Source organism: Pan troglodytes, chromosome 7 (genome assembly GCF_028858775.2).
Source record: "Pan troglodytes isolate AG18354 chromosome 7, NHGRI_mPanTro3-v2.0_pri, whole genome shotgun sequence".
Taxonomy (NCBI): Eukaryota; Metazoa; Chordata; class Mammalia; order Primates; family Hominidae; genus Pan; species Pan troglodytes.
Window position 1 is genome coordinate 101,549,135 of NC_072405.2, and position 21,887 is coordinate 101,571,021.

Genomic DNA, 21,887 nt, shown 5'->3' on the forward strand with positions numbered 1-21,887 from the left:
AGCCAGTTAAACTCTGCCATTTTGCCTCTGAATATGCATGGTTGGGCCCACTTGCTCAACTCCTAAGATATTAGCGAGAAGCTGCTGATCACCAGTGTCAGGTGCTTCTATCTGTTGGGAGACTTCCTTTCCCTGGTTCTGGCTGGGACCAATTATTATTTTAGAGAAACAGTTTAATAACTGCCTGACCATCACTTGATGGTCGCCTGACATTCTAGGTTGGGGCGGAGGAGGGCCCTCTACTGCCCTGCTCATGTCTGACTAGCTACCTACTATAACATTTCCCCCAACAGGCATCAAAGACTCCAATTTTTTTGGAGAAAATGGAGAAAAGTCCGGTGGTTCTGTGGGTCTTGGCCTTTAGCTAGCTGTCAAGGCAGGGTTGGCTCCATTGGTTGGTAAAAGTGGTATCCTGCCAAGTCCAAGGGGGACAGGGACAGGACTTTTCCTCTGTTGTGTCCCACTGATGGGCAGTTTATGGGTCCCCAGTAGAAGGGTGATTTGGCAGGATGGTATCCCTCACTGAAGATCTGGAGCTTGATGGCCTGAAAGCAAGAGGAGACAAATCAGGTTACTAGATTTAGAAGAATGTTAAAACGAAATAAGGGGGTGAGGACAGCTTCCCAATAAGATCTCAAGAGTTGAGCGAGTGGGCTCAAGAACGCGTATTAAGGGGCAAAATGGCAGAGTTTAACTGGTATATGACCTTCCAGGAAAATTCAACTGGGAAGGGAGGAATGCCTCAAGTGAGCATGCATATGACTCCAGTAAACACACCGCACATGCTCCCCTCCCAAGTGCTAGCAGGCCAGTGTGCATGCAGACAGCCCACTCCAAGGGAAGAATCACAGGAGAGGGAATACAAGACCCGGAAGCATGCCGACATATAAAACCCCAAGTCAAAAGGTCAAACAGTGCACTTGGTCTCTCAAGCTGCCTGCTTGGCCCCTTCTAAGTGCGCTTTACTTTTTTTTTTCCATTCCTGCTCTAAAGCTTTCTAAGAAACTTTCAATCCTGCTGTAAAACTTGTCTCAGTCTCTCCTTCTGCCTTATGTCCCTCAGTTGAATTCTTTCTTCCGAGGAGGCAAGAGTTGAGGTTGCTGCAGAGCTATACCCATATGGATTTGTTGCAACAGTGGTTTCAGAATTATTAACCCCTACCCCCATGAGAAACAACTTCAGCAGTTAGAGTCTAGTGTTTCTTTTTGCCTTTAGTCTTCCAGACTCTAGTCATTTTCAAAATTATTTATGTTATCACATTCTTTTGCCACCCACTTCAGTGAGGTTGTTGCATCCATTTAGCCTGTCTGAAAAGACTACATATTATATGATTCCATTTAAATAACCTTCTGTAAAAGGCAGAACTTATAAAGTCTATAGAGACAGTAAAGAGCACAATCATTGTCAATTAGATTCTTTATCATATTCTACATTCCATTCTGAGAACTCCTGACCTCCTAAATGATTAGTTATATATATATTTATATATATATACACACACCACTCACACACACACATACATATATATAATGTGGAAAAATATACAAGCACACAATTTACCATCTTAGCCATTTTTAAGTATATAATTCAGCAGTATTAAATACATTTATAATGTTATGTAACCACCAACCACCTCCACCATTTGTAAACCAAGTAGTATCTGAGACAGTTCTCAATCAATTTAGAAGTTTATTTTGCCAAGGTTAAGGACATGCCCAGCGGAAACAAACATGGCATCACAAAAAAATGGTCTATGGTCTGTGTTTTTCTCCAGAGGATTCTGTGGGCTTCAATATTTAAAGGGGAAAAGCAGGCTGGGGGAGGAAGAGGGAGGATGTGGTAATCCACATGTAGCAAGGGAATAGGAGCAGGTAGGGGAATTATTAACTATGTATTCCTCTTGCTCTCAGTATATCAGCACTTTACATAAGATAAGGTAAAAATAGAGTGGCTACCTGTGGAGATATTTCACCTTCATCTGTAGGTATCTGCTTAGGAACAAAAGGAAAGGCAGTTTCTTGCATGACTCAGTTTTCAGCTTATTTCTTTTCCTTTTAGCTTATTGTATTGAGGTCCCAAATTTTTATTTTTCTTTCACACATATGTCTCCATAACAATTTTCAACTTGTAAAACTGAAACTCTATACTCATTAGATAATAACTGCCATTCCTCACTTCCTCTAGCCCTTGGAAACCATCATTCTACTTTATGTCTCTGTGATTTTGACTAAGTATTTCATGTCAGTGGAATCATACAGTATTTGCCATTTTGAGACTGGCTTATTTTATTTAACATAATGTCCTCAAGGCTCATCCATGTTGTTACATTTTTGGAATTTCCTTCCTTTATAAGGTTCAATAATATTTTATTGTATTTATATACTACATTTTGTTTATCCATTCATCCACTGATGGACACTTGTAGTTACTCTGAATAATGCTGCTATAAATATCAGTGTAAACATATGTCTTTGAGATCTTGCTTTCAATGTTTATTTGCATGTATACCCCAAAATGGAATTGTTGGACCATATGGTAATTCTATTTTTAATATTTTTGAGGAAACATCACACTACTTTTTGTAGTGGCTATACCATTTTACATTCCCAGCAACAGAGCACAAGTGTTGCAATTCCTACATATGCCTGCCAAAACTTATTTTCTGTGTGTGTATGTAGGTGTGTCTGTGTGTGTGTGTGTGTTTTATAGTAGTCATCCTAACGGATGTGAGGTGCTCTCTCATTGTAGTTTTGATTTGCATTTTCTTAATGATAAGTGATGTTGAACATGTTTTCATGTGCTTATTGGACATTTGTACACCTTCTTTGGAGAGATGTCTATACACATCCTTTGCCCGTTTTTGAATCAGATATTTGTTTTTGTTGAGTTTTAGGAGTTCTCTATATATTCTGGATATTAACACTTATCAGATATATGATTTGCAAATGTTTTCTCCCATTTTGTGGGTTTCTGTTTTATTCTGTTGATAGAGTCTTTAGATGCACAGATTTTTAAAGTTTTCATGAAGCCTAATTTGTTTAGTTTTTGGTGCCCATGCTTTTCATGTCATATTAAAAATAGCACTGCCTAATCTGATGTTATGATGCTTTTGCTCCATGTTTTCTTCTAAGAGTTTTATAGTTTCAGGTCTCATATTTAGATCTTTGAACCATTTTGATTAATTTTTGTATATGGTGTTAGGTAAGGGTCCAACATCATTCATTTGCTTGTGGATATACAATTTTCCCTGCACCATTTGTTGAAAAGACTGTCCTTTCCTTCACTGAAAGGTCTTGTACACTTGTCAAAAATCATGTGACCATGTATGTATGGGTTCATTTCTGGGCTATTTTATCTATTGGTCTATATATCTTTTTATGCCAGTACCACACTGCTTTGATTACTATAGCTTTTTAATAAGTTTTGAAATCAGGAAGTATGAATCCTTCAGCTTTGTTCTTCTCAACACCTCTGGTCACATAGAGGTTTTTTTCTCCCATATCTCTGAACAGCACTAAATTGTTTTCCTAATGTTATTAGCAATTTAACTCTTTCCCCCAAACCTGAATACATTACTCAGCGTACAACACAGGGCTCTTTAACATTTCAGGCCCCACCCAAACAGCTTTTCAGACTTTACCATCCAGTCACCTATATCATTCTTCTTCATGGTCCTGGTTAACAGTCCCCTTTCCCAACATCATCATTTCACATCTCTTTACACGATCATTTAGGGTGTGAACTGTATCTTTAGCTGTGTAATCTGCAACAGTGCTGTGCCTAACTCTTAGTAGATATTCAATAAATATTAATTGAATGGAACAATAAGTGATTTGGTATAATGTAAAAGCCAGATAGCAGACTAACCAACATAACCTAAAATACATTCTATATTCTATCCACTTGGCTAATATAATTGTTTCCTATGTACTCTTTGTTATTTTTAAATATTTGAAGGCTACTTGCAAGAAAAATGGACTGAAATCTGAGATACATTCAATTAATGTGGAACATATGGTGTTTATAGAAGCATTATCAAATAGTATCATGCTAGTGAATCTTGATCATGTATGTCAGAGGATTTCAGTATTAGCCCAGAACATCAGCATTACTACAAACAGCTGAACTATATTGTATGAAATTAATTTCCTCATGAAATATGGCATGGCCAGGATTTTGGGAGTTGGCTAGCTAGATTAGAAATGTTATCATCCGTATTATTGGTAAAAGGAGATGATGTGGCTGTTTATTAAGTAATTAGCTTTAAAAATCCTTGACATTGATATCAAATTTAAATACTGGGTCTCCAAGCACAATATTCCAGGAGAGCCCCATTTCACCTACTTCAGTTTGAAGATAAACATGGTTCAATCTGTGGGCCCCTCTTGCAAAGCCTGTGTTGCTTGTGTACTTGCTACCTTTGAGCTGTGTACACCAGCATCTGTATGCCAGGTTCCTAATGTCAGTGTGAATTAGCTATTAAAATTTGAGTGGTGGGAAAAGAGGGAGTTCTTAAATCTCTCCTCCCCATCCTCCACTAGTTCCCCTTCCTTTCCTACTTCTCTTCTTCCTCTTCCCTCTTAACATGTCTGCCATTGTCTTGGGTCTTGAAGAAGTTTGTCATTCAGAAGACAGAAATTTCTCCTCAGTTAAACCTCATATGTTTTTAATCATCCTTCATATGCCCAGTGGTTTGTATCAGAAATTAGGTCTTTAAGGAACTTGACCTTTCAGAGTCAAGAACTCTCCATGTTAAAGATTTATCTTTTGGTAGGAGGATTTTTTTAAAAGTATAATAATGTATACAAGTAGAATGTTACAATAATATTTTGAGTCTTTAGACATTTTAAGAGAGGATAATTCATCTTTTCTCATTTGTGTTGCAAGGTAGGTTCCCATGTTTTTTAATACTTGAAATGGTTGAATTCTTTTTATATCTTGAACTTCTTCTGGACTCTTTCGTTTGTAACTGTTAAATTGTGGAAATGACAAAGAAGCTGCTACTAGAAGATGGTGGTTTAGCTTGAAGTGGTATGGTAGGTGACCACTTAAGGTTAGGTAACCTTTTTTTCCCAGGCAGGGCAAATCATTTAACCCTCTCAGTAGGCACTGGAATTTAGGAAACAAGTGGAAAACAGAAGGTAAAATGTTGATGGTCTATACAAGGCCTCAAGATTACTTGGCATACTGATGCAAACTTTCCAACATTCCAAGTATGCATAAATTCCATGTATGCACACTGGTTTTGCCACTTCAAAGATTTGGATTACTTGTATTCTACATTTAGCTGAAATGAAAATTCAACTCTGGTTTTCATCATACCTCAGTAATATGCTAATTTCATCCTCATGGCCTGTAAGAGTTAATGTCATAAGTTGGAACTAACTTACTAGTAGAGAAATACATGGGAATAATTGGTTCAATGTTTTTCATAGCTGATTGTGTTTTCAGGATGAAAACCAACTGACCACGAATCAAGAGCTGCCAAAAAAAAAAAAAAAAAAAAATCACCATGTTCCACTTGTGCCCACACAATTGATTGCTTGGCTATTTCCCCCAGAACGTCTCTCTTTGACAAATACAGTCGCTAAAAAAATGTTAGTAGCAGAAGCTGCTGCTTTGGCATCCTGAGTTGACTGTAACAGATTGCCTGATTTCCACATTGGCCCCCCATATTCTTTTCTTTATTATGTATTAAATAAAAGGTGGCTGCTAAACTGCAAACAATTTAAATACATTTCCTTCTTCATTACATTCTTTTAAGTTTTACAGACTTAGAAAATGTAGTGTGGCCCTTCCTACATTTTTGAAACTGGTGACTGGTTTTCCATACTAGGTAAATATGTGTGACACCCCCTGTTGTTCCTGCTACATCATAGGTTAAACATTTTACAGGTTTCGAATACCTTGCATGTATTATTTCACACTCACCTTACACAACTCTACAAAATAAGGCAAATATCACTCTAATAATTTATAGATGATAATGAGGCTTGGAGAATTTCAGTAGGTTTTCTATCATCACAAACCTAGGATGTGGTAGAACCTGGGTCAGAATATAGGTTCAAATTTTCAGATTTGAGCCCATGAAAATCCACTGTAATTCAGGCTCAGAGCATTATTGCTTTTGGCCAAGGGGTTATTGTATTATGATCAGAATAAAGAAATAATATATTTTGCAATTTATGCTCTAGTGGTACCAGATATCACTTTATATTTCTCATTTTCATCACTGTGCCCTCTTGATAAAGGAGATCTCGTTGTTATCCTTCCCTCCGATTTCTTTAAGAGTTAATCTCATTTGCCAACAATAATTTCTTATTTTTATTATTTTTTTGAGACAGGGTCTCACTCTGTTGCCCAGGCTGGCATGCAGTAGCGCGACCACAGCTTACTGCAACCTCTACCTCCTGGGCTCAGGCCATCCTTCCACCTCAGCCTTCTGAGTACTTGGGACTACAGGAACTCGCTGCCACACTCAACACTAATTTTTTTTTTTTTTTTTTTTTTTTAGGAGACATGGTTTCACATGTTGCCCAGGCTTCTCTCAAATTTCTGGGCTCAAGTGATCCTCCTGCCTCGACCTCCCAAAGTGCTGGGATTACAGAAATGAGCCACTGTGCTGGGCTTGCCAACAAGAATTTTAAGACTTGGCGTAAATATTATAATTAACACATTAAGAAGTTATATCAGCATGACCTCTTTTGTTTCCATTTTCTAGTGCTTATACTTGTGAATGTAATTTAACATTACTTTCAAAATAGTAAATTTTACTTTTTGCAGTTTCTGTGACTGAGTTTACACAGTTACATTATGCCAAAGTGTGGGCCATCTTCTCAAAACTCTCTGGTAAAGGAAGAACATTAGTCATTGAAGTATCAGGAGTTAGAAGAGGCCAGGTATGGTGGCTCTCATCTGTAATCTCAGCACTTTGGGAGACCAGAGCAGGAGGATTGTTTGAGCCCAAGATTTTGAAACTAGCTTGGGCAACACAGTGAGACCCTGTCTCTAAAAAAAAAAAAAAAGCCAGGCATTTGTCTGTAGTCACAACTATTCAGGAGGCTAAAATGGGAGGATCACTTGAGCCTGGGGGGTGGAGGTTGCAGTGAGACATGGTCATGGCACTGTACTCCAGCCTGGGAGACAGAGTGAGACCTTATCTAAAAAAAAAAGAAAAAGGAAAAAAGAGAAGAGTTTTGCTGCTTCCTGTCATTCCTGGCACCTTTTGCCCAGCAGAGTTCAATGCACAGCTTCTACATAGAGGTGATGATTCTGCCTGATCATCAAATGGTTTTGAGATGGAGGATGTTGCTATGAAAAGTAAGGAATGTTGAAGGACAATGATTTTTGTACTGATTTATGGGCTTCTCAACACATATGTCTCTACCCTATCTGTCTTTTGCGGTGCCACATATACAAATAAGTCCTAATGTATTCTTATTAAATATTAGCCCTTAATAATTATGCCTAGTGTTCCACTATTGGAATGCTAAGCTTGTGGGAATTATTTATATCCTACTGCTCAAGGTCATCGCCAAGGTATGATTTTTCACAAAATAAATTTACAACCTCTGGCATAAATGGGTTACTACTTGACCGAGTATCTGGTCAAAGAGTATGTTCCCATTTCTCAGAACCTGGGAGAATCTTGAGGAATGGCTTTCTTTCTTCAATGGTTTTGAGGTTTTATGCCTACTGAGTATAAAGTAGTGAATCATGTCTTTTCCTTTTTAAAATTTTAAATTACAGATATAGCAAGGCAAATTCAATTTTTCTTCCACATAGACCCATACATTAAACTGATTTGAGTGTATTTCCCTTTTTTGAAACATGTAGGATTAGGAAAAGAGAAAAGTCTAAATTTAGAAAAAATACTGTGTTAATTTTAACTGAGATACTCACATTGTACCTAATAACGTTTTCTAGAACTTAAACTATAATAAGATATATATATATAAAATAAAAATAAAAATAAACAAAAAAAATAAAATTAAATTAAATTTAAAAAGAAACCTTTGAAACCTCTTAGAACCTAACAATGTGCTCAGGGAAACCCGAGATATTGTATATATACAATGTAACAAACTTGTTACATGTCAGTTCTCTATGATTCTATCAAATGAAAATGAGAATGTGTCAAATATTAAGCCCTCTGGGAACTTTGGGGAGTTTCATCTGAAGTTCATCTCACTTCTCCCTTCTCCTCTTAGGTGGCCATGTTTGTGCTGCAACTGGGCAGTGCCACATTTGTGGTCACAGAGCCTGTGATCAGCGCAATGACAACTGGGGCTGCCACCCATGTGGTGACTTCACAAGTCAAATATCTCTTGGGAATGAAAATGCCATATATATCCGGACCACTTGGATTCTTTTATGTGAGTTTTTCATATGCTTTCATACATATCTTTTGAATGTGCAGGTTTCACAAAGTAGAATTTGATTAATTACAGTACTGAGATTTTTCTGTATTAAAGCAACTTGGGTTGAAATAAAATCTTATAGGATATTTTGAGTGTGACTTAAGGTATGCAACTAATTTAGTGAGTAATTTCTACTAATTTTGGAAATGATTCCTTGTAATGAACAATGGAATATGAGCTAATTTGGGGGCATAATTAGAAAAAAAAAACCTGAATTTTTTGTGAGCCAGGTATTGTTGCCAGCTTCTAATGGAAGTCATCCACTGGGATTATGGCCCAGTTTAACAATAGTGCACTCCCCCACATTCTTTCAGTATTACAAATCCTGGTGTGGATTAAATCAGAGGCCTGGTTGAAATTGGTGGCTGAAGCCTCAGTAGCAGACAATCAGCTATTAAAAACCACCTGAACCCGAGAAAGAGAGTAGCACCTGGCCATTTGCAACATATTTTTCTAACAACACTTTTTTGTTCTTGGGTTTGTTTTCGAAGTGGACCTAAAATCTATAACCGCTCAAGAACTCAGATCCTATTAGAGGTTTATTTTTTAAAAAGTCTTGTTAATGAATTTGCTGACAACCAAACTTTGTTTTGTTTAACTTTATGCATTGCTGTATACTAAATAACATTAATTTTTTGTTTCATAATGAGAGTATTGCCATTCTTAATTTTCTTAAATATTAATGGCTCGAAGTAGCTCAATGAATGGAGTATGGTAATTTATCTATCTGTTATTGAGGTGGTTTCTGGCATTTCTGTATTATACATGGCCCCGCGAGGATCCTCTTTATTTGCATATTATTCTCTGCACCAAACAAACATTGATTGTTTCAGTAGGATAAGTTCCTATGATAGAATTATTAGATCAAAGGGGTATAAATTTCAATCTGAAAAGATGTATCCATTAATATTTTACTCTGACCTTATCACTGTCAACTCTGGTTATGGCTATTTTTTAAGTGACCATTTGATATGTGAAAAAAATGGTATCACTTGTCTAAGTGTGTTTCTCTGATTAGTTGGTAAAGAAGTTAATAAAAAGCAATTAGCAACACAGAGCTGGAAGCTGGATCTGAATTCGTATTTCTTAGATAATTTCCTGCTCAATGATTCATTCATTGTAAGAATGATTAACACTGAAACAAGAACACTGGAACTGGGCCTGGAAGCAACATAATTCCAAGCTCCAGCTCAAACAAAAGCAGACCAAAGTAGCTGTAAGCTGTCAGGTGACTGGTTGAAAGTTTAAGACTTTCAGTGACAGCAGGTCTACACGACAGAACCAAAGCAGTGATAGTTTCTGTCTTGACCTCTCACCTGGAAATGGCCTGGCCTGCTTGTCGGCACATGTGCAGTTTAAGGAAATGACAGTCCATTACCACTTGGCCTCTTGAATCATATCTGCATACACAAACGATCATCTTTCTTTTTTCTAGTTGTGTTAAAGAAGCAGGGTAGCCTGCTGTGAGAATGACATTGGTCTTTCAGCTTGTTTCTCTGGTGGGAATGTGTATAAACTTCTATTAAACACTTCGGTTAAAGGGTTTTGTGTGTGATTTTGTTTTTCATTTTGTATTTTTGAGGGAAACTGCAAGCTACTTTACCCTAGTCTTGTAGATCAACACTGTGGGACTTTTTGGAGGTGTTTCTTTTTTTTCTTGAGACGAGTCTCACTTGTCACCAGGCTGGAGTGCAGTGGCATGATCTTGGCTCACTGCAACCTCCGCCTCCTGGGTTCAAGCGATTCTCCTGCCTCAGCCCCCTGAGTAGCTGGGACTACCAGTGCGTGCCACTGTGCCCAGCTAATTTTTGTATTTTTAGTAGAGACAGAGTTTCACCATATTGGCCAGGTGGAGGTCTTTCTTAAAAACTTTACGGTGAAACGGAATCAGATTTGGGAATGTTTTTGGACTGCTGGCTTTAAATTCACATTACTCAGTTGATGGAAATTGCTATGCTTTGTGTTGATGGAAAATGAAAAAAAAGAGTTGCTCTTGCTTTTCAATTATCACAGAGTCCTGTACTGTGAGGCTGTTAGGTGGGAATGGTGCTTTGGTTCTTTGCCATGGTTTCAAATGGATGTTGATATTGCAATGCCAAAAATTCTGGTGATCTGAGTGTTAGATTAAGAAATAAATCTTACATCATGCACAGGTTGCAGTGGGATATTGGGAAGTGTGCTTTGGGGTACTTAGGCTGAGAGAATCTCATGATGGCTACACTTGCCACTGGATCATTTAAGTGTTACATAAAGAAGCAGAGCTGAACTCAGCAAGGATGTAGAGCAGAAGACATCATACAGGCCTTGGCTAGCATGTCAAAGAACCTACAGCAGAATGAATTGACACATTTGTAAGACTTTTCACTCTTTGACATGTATCCTGCCTCTGAGTTTTCACAATTGTTATATCCTTTTAGAAAGTAATTCAGGCTGATGAGAGATAAAGCACGTGTTACTGATATTCTTGGAACATAAATTGGATATCTAGAATATTTAAGACTCTTGCACAATGAGCCAGTCATGATTCCTAATAGTCTCAGGTGGGCTACTCATTTTTGTCAAAAGAATCCAGTTTTAGCCAATCAAAATGTCCATTGATTAATTAATTATTCTTAGGTTGAGTTCTGTAGATTGGGGTCTATTTATTCTGCCACTGTGTGGTTTCTACAGTGCCTTCCTCACAGGGGATGTCTGATTCTGTGCTATTCAGAGAATCTCATTCCCTAGTTGAGTTGGATGAGTACGAACAGCTAATATTTCCATCTCTTTGGTTGCTCTGGGGTGGCAGGTGTTCTTGCCACAATGAAATATTTTTAGGGAGCAATTTGAATCAGATACATGTAGGGGTTTGTGCTCAGTTCTGCCCTCTTAGATGATAGATAACAGACTTCTCATAGGCTTGAGGGATAGACATGGCATAATGCCTTCCCCTTTTCTACTTCTGGCATGAGGAAAACACGCCCCGACTCCAGCGAAGCTCAGGTGGTTGGGCCGCTCTTTCTCTTCTAGCTGAAAGTTGTTAAAGAGTTTCCTCAGGGGAGGAGTTCTTCCCGAGTGTGAAACATTACTAAGGCTTTCCCCTAGAACTTTGAATGCCCTTCGAGAATTTCTAGGGTCCACATATTCAAAGGGAGCCTCCAGAATAACTGTCATGACCCTACTATATCCCTAAGAAGAGTGGGTATAATTAGGCCTAACTTATCCTTTTATTTAGCCTCCCTAAATTCCTTCACAGATAACTCTTTACTTTTTAAATTTGTTCTTAAGAGTTTTATCTCTAGATTCATATACTTCTGATTAAACTATCTTTCTTTTAGTATTATGGCTAGTTCTTTGTAAACTTTAAAGATTATATCAATGTGTTCTTTTTCAGGTATATATTGGGAAAAATTATTATTTTTTCTCTGAGGTAACTTTTAGCTCTTGTTAGTTACCATAACTTGAGCTAATGACCGAGTGTCTTTGATTTCCAGTTGTCTTGTCTGTTTTGTGCACTGATGATAATTATACTTCTTGGAATTCATTTCCAAAATGAAAAGCATGGAACATAGGTGTTCATTAAGTGGAAGCCATTGTCTTTCTTACTAGTAGTGAATAGTTCAATGTAAAAAATTATGCATTTTTTAAGTGTCATTTAAGTAATAGATACTAATGCTTTTCCTCTATAGAGGACTCTTAATCAGATTTTAAAAAAGACTAAATAACAAAACAAACTTATGTGTATTTTAATGACTTAAAAATGGCTTGAAAATTTATAAAACCTTTAGAAACAAATATATCTTCTGTTAATGGGGGTTGATCATTAAAATTAAAAAAGCTATGTTTTTTAGTTTATTTTTATTTATAAAGGTTTTCAACAGTTCAGCTTAAATCTCCCTCGGCAGTTATAAACCCATTTAATAAATTATAAACAGTGTTGCAATATATTTTAAAATAAGAAGAAACAATAATGTTATAAGGGTCACTTGTGTCTTGGGATCCTGGCTCAGAAGTTAAATTGTTCTATTCTTGGCTTCCTTTAAATTCAAATATTTGACCAGTAAGTTGGTTCCTCACACAGATAAGAAGAAAAAGTTTAATTCTTATTTACAAAAAAATTTTTAAATTGAGGAATGATGAAGTATCTTTTTATCAGAAAGGATGTTTTCCCCCAAAAGGCACAATAAAAATTACAAAAATTCCTAGTTCGTATTAGCACATGTGGGTTTCTTTGAGATGGTGCCAGTGTCTTAGCCTGCAGCAGCCTATGATAAATTTGGCAAGGATACTTTCATTGGCATGGCTTTATATGAGCACTGCTCTAAATAATTATGTACAGTTATATATATTAAACCCAAGAGCAAAAGGCGAGCTTGGCAATATATTCAGCCATCCTTCTTGGAAGTTTTTATTTTCTGCCCTAAAAATGGGTAGTTTCAGAACTGGAAAGCAGTTTAATTCCCACCCCCCACCCCTGAAGTACAAGCAAAGTACTTTTCTAGTTTGGACTGCAAAGACTGCAAAGGGGAACCAAGAATGTTAATAAAATGGGATAGAAATGTCAGAAGGAAGTCAGAACCAATGAAACATTTTCTTTTATAGGGAATGAGATCACAATTAAATATGTATAAGTGGGGTTTATACGTGGAGAACAAATCTACTTTGTAGACCTAGGCCCTGTGGGATTTCTGAATCAAGAACATGCTTTGATGGTTTATGAAAGCTCACAGTTTCTCTGCAGATATTGTGACATCTCTATTGTGAATTGCGGGAATGTTCAGTATACCCTGAAAAATGGACAGAATAAATTAAAGGGGAGAGAAAAAGAATGTTCATCTGTAACTTGATTCAATCAGTGATGCAGGGGATAGAAGATGTGGCAGGTTTAATTTGGATATGAAACAACTATATGTAAATTTGTAGCCAATGTTACTTTAGGATTCTAAATCAGAGAGCAAATATTTTTGCAACTCAACCATCGTAGGCCAAACTCTCTCCATCCCTCACAATTCACTGAAAAATGCATCAACACAAAATCCAGTGCTCAAGTAATTCAAATTAAACTAATTTACCAAACAAGAGATGGCTGGATGCCACCTGGACCTTGGAATGCTTGGTTGTATGTTTGGTCCAAGTGACTTTTGTATACTCATGATGTCTTTAGCTATTTAACATACCATACTTCCCTTAGACCACATTTGTTCTGAGACTTATTTTATCCCTTGAAGTAATAGCAAATGGATTTATTCCAACTGTATCATATAGTTATTGATTAGAAATTGGGGTATAATGATGTAAAAAACTACCAGAATGTTGGTTTTCCCTCTTTCTTTTGGGATTTTGTTTGTACTGATAAAAATACAGCCTGTGGTTAATATCCAACTTAATCTTTCCCTTTCTCTTTTTTCTTATCTTTTTTTTTTTTTTTTTTTTGAGACATAGTCTCACTCTGCCACTGAGGCTGGAGTGCAGTGGTGCCATCTCGGCTCACTGCAACCTCCACCGCCCGGGTTCAAGGGTTCAAGCAATTCTCATGCCTCAGCCTCTGGAGTAGTTGGGATTGCAGATGTGCATAACCACGCCTGGGTAATTTTTGTATTTTTAGTAGAGCTGGTGTCTTGCCTTATCAGCCAGGCTGGTCTTGAACTCCTGTCATCATGTGATCTGCCCACCTTGGCCTCCCAAAGTGCTGGGATTACAGGCATGAGCCACTGCACTCAGCTTATATTTTTCTTGTTTTTGTATTTATGTTCACTACTGTAGAGGGAGGTGGGATTTGAGGGGCTTGATCTTATCAATACCTATTCTAAAATGTTTAGTGATGTATAATGATATAGGCAAAGTTGACAAGAGACATCAAATTCTTATGAATAGAGAGAACTTGTGCTAACATCAGGTTCTAAAGGATCAGAGTTGGCTTTAGGTGTCCCTGAGCAGGAATTTAGATCTGCTTGGAGGTAGGATTCAAATGCAATGAGCTTGAAAGCAAGTTGGGGTGGGGAGAGGGCATGCCTGGGCAATCATGACTCATGTTTAAAGGTTCCAAGGATGTGAAAGCTGCCTTAATTGTCCAACAGAAAAATCAGAATAATCTGGGGGGATTTTACAAGCTACACATGAGTAGGAAGAGATAAACATGCATCCTTGATTAAAGAACCACTAGAACAGATTTACTCAACAAATTGACCACCTCACAGGCATTGAGGATACAGTTGAACAATAACATTTTTGTTCCCATGGAATTTTATTGAAACACTGAGGAGGGACGCAAAGTATGGAGAGAGGAGACAAACAAATTGGCAAATGAAGTAATCTCAGATAGTGTTAATGAAGGAAACAAGGCGGTGTGATTGAAGGTGGGTAACATGGTCAAGTGACAGGGGTGGGTCTGCTTAGATAAGATGGCCTGGGAAACCTTTTCTGAGGACATGGCTTTTGAATGGAGGCTAGAAAGATGAGAGAGACCCAGCCATAGAATGATTTCAGTTAAGAGTATTCTATGAAGAAAGAGCAGCAAATGCTAATTCCCTAAGGTAGATATAAGCTTGGCATGTTGGAAAGACAGAATGGGTTTGCTTCTAAGATTCTTTCCAGTGGAATTTCAGAAATTTTGTGATTCTATTTCATTAACTCCTGAGGTTTGGCTACAAGACCAGACCCTACTCTTGTTTTATATGTGTAGCTGGCAGAATATAGGTTTAATAGTGAGACAAGACCAAGAACTACATGCCGGCTCCATTGTTCAATTTCTGTGTGGCCTTAAGCAATTTAGCTAACCTCTCCAAGTCTTATTTTCCTCATGTGTTAAATGGAAATCATAATGCTCACCTTGAATTAATTAAGACATTAAATGAATCACTGTGTATAAGATGGCCAGCATAGAGCCTGAAAGTGTTAATTCCCCTACTCTTCTAGGAAGTGACTAAGTTTAAACAGTTTCCCCATTCTTTCTTCCTGAGTACCCCCTGCACCACCCCCATCTGCCTATGATAGGGAAAATACGAAAATTCCTCTCCCTTCAGGAACGGAGGGTGAAGGCGCTGTATAGATACAGGTAGGCTTTCACCAAATATGCTTATGTTAAGAAAAGGCCATACTCTGTGTATTAACAGCTTTCAGAATCAAGTTGAAAGGCGTATTGCTTCCGTTGTACTAATGTGACTCTGCTGCTGATGTTGAAGGCATAAGACTGGAGGGTGAGAAGAGCTCGTATGCCTGAGAAGCAGCCAGGTGCCATTGAATACCACCACTAAAACCCCAAATCTAAGACTTCATGCTCTGTAATAGTCTCCTCTTCAAAGAGGTAGCATCTTCCCTCCATAACCCAAGGGAAAAGGAACCAGCAGGGAGATTTGGAAAAATTCTTTGCTGGACTGAAAAAATCATGAGAGAGTCATTGGTAAAATGTGCACGTGTTTGTCTAGGGTTGAGGGGACCTGTGTCAAAATCCTGATTTTCTATTCACAAGCCAAGTCACCTGGGGCAGGACACAAGTCTCTGGAGCCTTGGTTTCTATTTCTACAGAATAAGTGTGTGGAACTGGTTGATTTCTGAGGTTTTTTTCTGATGCTGACAAGTGTCTTCTGAACATTTCCTTTGATAGGTATTTTAGTTGTAATCCTCACTGCAGATATCAACTATGCCTGATTGATCTTTGGTAGATGGTCATTCAGTTGGCCATCTCTCTTAATGGTACTGATCACTTGGTAATTATTATTGAAAATGTTCTGTTTTGTTTCTTTTTGTGTTTTAGAATACTTCTATCTCAGCTAACATGAAAAGAGGGGAATTTGCTAGGGTCTATCTGTGATTCTAAGAACAAAAGCTTGGAATCCCCTCTGCCCTCTCTATTAGCTTCCTAGGGCTGCCACAATAAACTATCACAGACGAGGTGGCTTAAACAACATAAATTTAATTTCTCCCAGTTCTGGAGGCTGGAGATTCACAATCCATGTGCTGACAGGACTGGTTTCTTTTGAGGCCTCCCCACTTGGCTTGCAAACGGCCTCCCTCTTGCTGCTTCCTCACATGGTGGAACCCCTGTGCATGCACAGCCCCTGTGTCTCTGTGTCCTGATTCTTAGGAGGACGCCAATCATATTGGATTAGGGCCCACCCTAATGGCTTCCTTTTAACTTAATTACTTCTTTAGAGACCCTGTCTCCAAATACAGTCACATTCTGAAGTACTGGGGGTTAGGATTTGAACATATGAATATTGAGGGAACACAAGTCAGCCCATAATACTTTCTTTGAGTTGTCTCAGAAGTGAGCAGCATTAGATTTAGTGCTGGCGTCTTATGGCTACTGTAACTTGTTACCACAAATCTGGTGGTTTAACAAAACAAATTTATTCCCACATTTCTGGAAGACACTTCAAAATCAAGGTCTCTTCTGGTCCATGCTCCCTCTGCAGGTTCTAGGGGAGAAACCATCCTTGCCTTTTCAGCTTCTTCTGGCTCCTGGCATTCCTTGGCTTGTGGCTGCATCACGCCAACTTCTGCCTCTGTCTTCACATGGCCTTCCCTGCTGTTTGTTCTTCTCTCCTGTCTCTTACAAGGATACTGATCATGGGATTTAGGGCCCACCCAGGTAATTTTAGGTGATCTCATCTTGTGATCGATCCTTTACTTAATTACATCTGCAAAGACCTTATTTTTCCATATAAGGTGACAGTCACAGGCACTGGAGTTTAGAATGTAGACTTTTTTTTGGTGGGGAGGGGAGATAGGGGACTACAATTCACTCACTGCAGTAACCCAACCATGTATGGTGAGGAGGTTTTATGTTTTTGCTTGTTTTTTGTTTGTTTGTTGGTTTTAAAATTAGAATGTGACTGAAGTTATCCATGTGATGCAATCAGTAAATATAATTAATATAATTTCAAAGCTATTTCAGGGCCGTGACTACCACTGAGTGCTCTGTGTTGTGAGATGAGGCTTCTGATAGAAGTACCATCTAAATTAATAGATTATTAATAAATTTTATTCAACATAGGACTTTACAGTAGATACAATGAGTAAAATAGTTTATTCGGTGGTGCTACTGTTGTCTTATTTTAATATATACTCTTTGAGACATAGAAAACAGTCCATATTTTTAGACACCTATCTATATGCTGATTATGCCAAATGCACTTTCAAACCAAAGTTTGCACATGTGGTAGCTGGCATATATGGATGTTACCATTGTTTCTGGAGATAGTTATGGTTTTGTGGTTGATGACTGACTCAAAATAATTTATTGGGAATTAAGAATTGTAGATTGCAGATTAGTAGTTTATACCTACTATTAAAATAGTGTGCTGATAGATTTATTACAGTGTGCTAATTTTACTAATGCTCTGTTGTTTCTCTAGTCAAACACTAACTTATTTATCACAGATCTTTAGAGCCAAGATAGTGCAGGAATGATAAAAAATGCTACTAAAGGGTTATGTGTTGTTTTTAGTGTAGAAATATTTATTCAAATAATCTTTGTGGTCCCTTTATGGACAATTCAAAAATGTATTCATCATTACTAGTGAAGAATTATTATCAATAATATCATTATGCTCTAAAAATGTTTAAATCATTTTTTCTCATGTGTATTTTATTACAGCAAAACCTAAACCAACCAGAATGCAGAGGAAAGTAATGTTTTGATTAATAGAATTTTCTGGTTAATAAAGTATTGAGCAGAAAGTTTATTTAATTTTTAATACTTGTTAATATTTTCTAAACATATAAGATCTTTCTATTTGTGTTATGAAATTTAACAGAGTGGATAAACTTTGGAATTTTCTTCCTGCATAGGTATTTCTTTACAGTGCCTTTTTTAGAAATTCATGGCAGTTGTGCAATGAGAATTCAATAGCTATGGTCCCAGAGAGATCTTTATTTATCTTTTCTTCACTAAATACTAAATATAAACTTTTTCAGCCTTGATGTTGCTTCATTTTTATAAAATTAAAATTTGACTATATCAAAGATGGATTACTTAAAATTACTGCAATGGTAGCTTTAATATTTGGCTCAATGCCTTGCACATAATATAACCTCAATAAACAAGTTGAATAAATGAAATTTGATAACTGCAAATCCCCCTAATATGATATAGTCCAAGTATTGGTAGTGAGAAGAGTCTGGATCCTTTCTCTTCTTGTTATTCTACTTATTCAAGGTAAAATCTATGCCTACTTACAGACTTATTGTTACTATTACTATGCTAGACCCAAGTATTCATTCATTCAACAAAATTTATTGAGTATCTACTTTTTTCCCAGACACCATTCTAGAAGTTGAAAATCCATCAGTGAAAATAAAAGCTTATAAAGAAAGGCAAATTAGACAAAAACACATTATATAAATATATTGTATATGTGTGTGTATGTGTGTGTGTAAATGTCTGTGAAGTACTTTAGAAAAAAGCCTCACATCTAAAGAAAATAATGAGAAGCAGTACATGTGCTGTGGATAGGTGATTTACCTCAAGATGGATTGTTTATGCATATTGATATTTTTCATTTTATATCATTATAATAAATGGTAAATTTAAACAACCAATATTACAGTCTCAAAATGAGCTGAACTCTCAATATATAATGAACTAATATTACAGTTTTATTAAACTGACTAGGCAGTTCTGGTTAGATAGCTTACTTATTTATCCATAAAGATATAAATATTATCTTTGCTTCTCTGAGATCTGGGGAGAAAATGCTGATCCTCAATAGGAATTTTTATCTACTGGAGCTTAGTGCATGATAGTGTATTCAGATGACTGGATTTATACCAGAAATTAGAAATTTAATATGTGCTTAGGATGCCTGGAACTCTATTAAATGAGCATATGTAAATATGTGTGTGTGCATGTGTGCATGTCTATCCTTAGCCCCATTCCTGTCTCTTTTTCCATATGCCACCCATGTATCATGAGCCTGTTTTAGCTTGTGATTCTCTCTGTGGGTCCACATGACAGTCATTAGAATGACATTCCTCACCAGCCTCCTTTCCTATTGTGTTCTTCATGCTGGTTGTAATGAGCTATCCACCCCCTTGTTCTTCTGGAGCATCTTGTGAGATGTGCTTTGCTTAATGAGCTGTAGTTTAATCCAGACAGACAATAAAAACCCTGGGGGGTTTTCTCATTCCATTCATTCTGGGGTGGTCATTTTTATTACTGCAAACACATGTTCTCAAAATGCACACTACAGCAAATTTGGTATGGCTTGGAAGTTTTGCGTATTTCTACTCTTTCTTATACAGACATTGTCATGGCATACTTTTAATACCATATAAAACAGCAGAAAAGATATTCTCTAAATGCTTTAAAATACTTGGATATTTGTCTTCTTCCTGACAAATCATCTAAATCATATTCTCAATTTTATCCTGAGATCATGAAAAATCATCAGAAAGCATTTGCACAATTTGTTATTTTACATCGTCTCTATCCCCTTTCCCTGTAGAATATTTCTCACTGAGTAGCATTTTGGATTTTTATCCTGGGATTGATTGAGTAGTGGGCAACTTTAAGCAATGAACCCTGTTCCTTCTAGAGAAATCCTGTGAACAGTTATCATCCACAACATAGAGACAGAGAGGAAAAATGTCATCTGCATCTAAGATAATGATGACATTGTAGTACCTACTTTTCTTTTCAAGTAGCATGGAATAAAATAGAATTATGTGAAAAAGATAATAAGTAAAGCTACCTGACCCCTAATACGTTTATTAATGTATCTGATTACATAACTAGTGGGTTCTTTTGTTATTGTCATTTTAACTGTATGGATAAAAGGGGGTCTGGATAGCCTGCGTTATGCTAATTCTTTTCACCCAGTGAGGCTCCACTTAATTGAGTACATTTTCTTTATTCTAATTCTATTATCCTAATTATTTTCACCCAGTGAGGCTCCACTTAATTGAGTACATTTTCTTTGCTCAAAAGATTTAACATGTTAATGATAAAATTCAATATGCAGAATTCAGGCTCAACCTGATGCACTGCCTTTATACCAGGTGCATTTGATCCTTGGGCCAGATGGGCTGAGTCCTTTGATGAGGAAACCTACTAAGCAGAATTTTATGATATTCTAAGAAATATAGTCCATATAAATTCTTTTGATCCATTGTCTATATAATGTTTTGACTCAATATTTTGAGTTGTGGTCAAATTATATTTAAGATGCTAAATAGAAAGGACAAAGAACACAAAAAGTTAGGCTACTATAAGAATAGCCTATGTGCCAGACTAAAACTAATCTTTATCACCTGAAACTAGACTTGAGCAATCCGCTGTGGACAAATAGAAATGAGGTTATAAAAACTGGATTCAGCATGTTCAAGAGAAGGAGAAGTTAAGAGACATTTTGGAAATAATCATATAAGGACAATTCAAAACCCTAAAGTTATCAAAGTGATATATTTTCATAAGAGAAAACATGGAAGATACAAATAAGCTCTTATGCAGAGCTGTTAACATTCCAGATACATTCATACATATATAGAAGCATGAAATTTTATTTCATCAAAAGTAATATCTAAATTAGCTTTCTAGGGCTTTCAAAACAAATATCACAGACTGGGTGGTTTAAACAACAGAACTTTATTTCTTACAGTCCTGGAGACTGTAATCAAGAAGTCTAGATCAAGGTGATGGCAGTTTTGGTCTCTTCTTAAAGCCTCTCTCCTTGGCTTGCAGATGGTGGCCTTCTCCTTGTGTCCTGACATGGTATTTCTTCTGTACAAGGTGCATGTCTGTGTTCTAACCTCTTCTCAGTCATTTTGGATTAGGGCCCACCCATATGATCTCATTTTACCTTAATCACCTCTTTAAAGGCCCTATTTCCAGTATAGTCACATTCTGAGGCACTGGGGGTTAGGACTTCAACATATGAACTCAGAGGGGGCCACACAACTGAGCCCATAACAATGTCAAACCATATGCATTTATCTGAAACTTTTCTTTTCCGACTTAGCATTATAACAGGAAGGTCTTTCCATGTCAATAAATATACATTTTGTCTAAAATAATGAATTTAATGGATGTAGACTACTATATGTATACATGTAACCTAGAGAATTCAACCAGTTCTCTTTTATTTTACTCTTTAAATGGATTCCATTTTCAATTCTGTTTTAAACAATGTTTCAGTGAATATCTTTGTAACAAGGTCTTTTCACACGAGCTTAATTATGTTCCTAGCTTAATGTTTTGAAGTAGAATTGCTAAGGCAAACGATAGAGCAGTTCAAAAGTGTTTATTTTTCAGCTTCATTGAGATATAATTGCCACATAAAAATTGTATATATTCAAAATGTACAATGTGATGTTTTGATATATATATACACATTGTGAAATGATTTCCAAACTCAAGCTAATTAACATATCTATTGCCTTCAAAGGTTTTCCATACATTTTATCAGATCACCAAAGTATTGCAACAATTTATACTCACAAGGGCATGTAAAAGAGTTCCCATTACTTCCCTCAGATTAGACTATTTAA

At 36.8% G+C, this 21,887-nt stretch overlaps 1 protein-coding gene across 15 annotated transcripts in view; it reads left to right on the plus strand.

The window, feature by feature from the left end:
* SLC26A7 (solute carrier family 26 member 7) overlaps window positions 1-21,887 on the plus strand; it is a 170,131-nt gene that overhangs the window by 81,543 nt on the left and 66,701 nt on the right. For all 15 annotated transcript variants that reach the window (XR_008536928.1, XM_063816410.1, XM_063816412.1 and 12 more), the window contains one exon: window positions 8,211-8,375. Coding sequence is in view for 13 of the 15 variants with exons in the window: in XM_063816410.1 (XP_063672480.1) it covers window positions 8,211-8,375 (165 nt within the window). In the remaining 2 variants the exon portion in view is untranslated. The remainder of the gene's footprint in view (window positions 1-8,210; window positions 8,376-21,887) is intronic.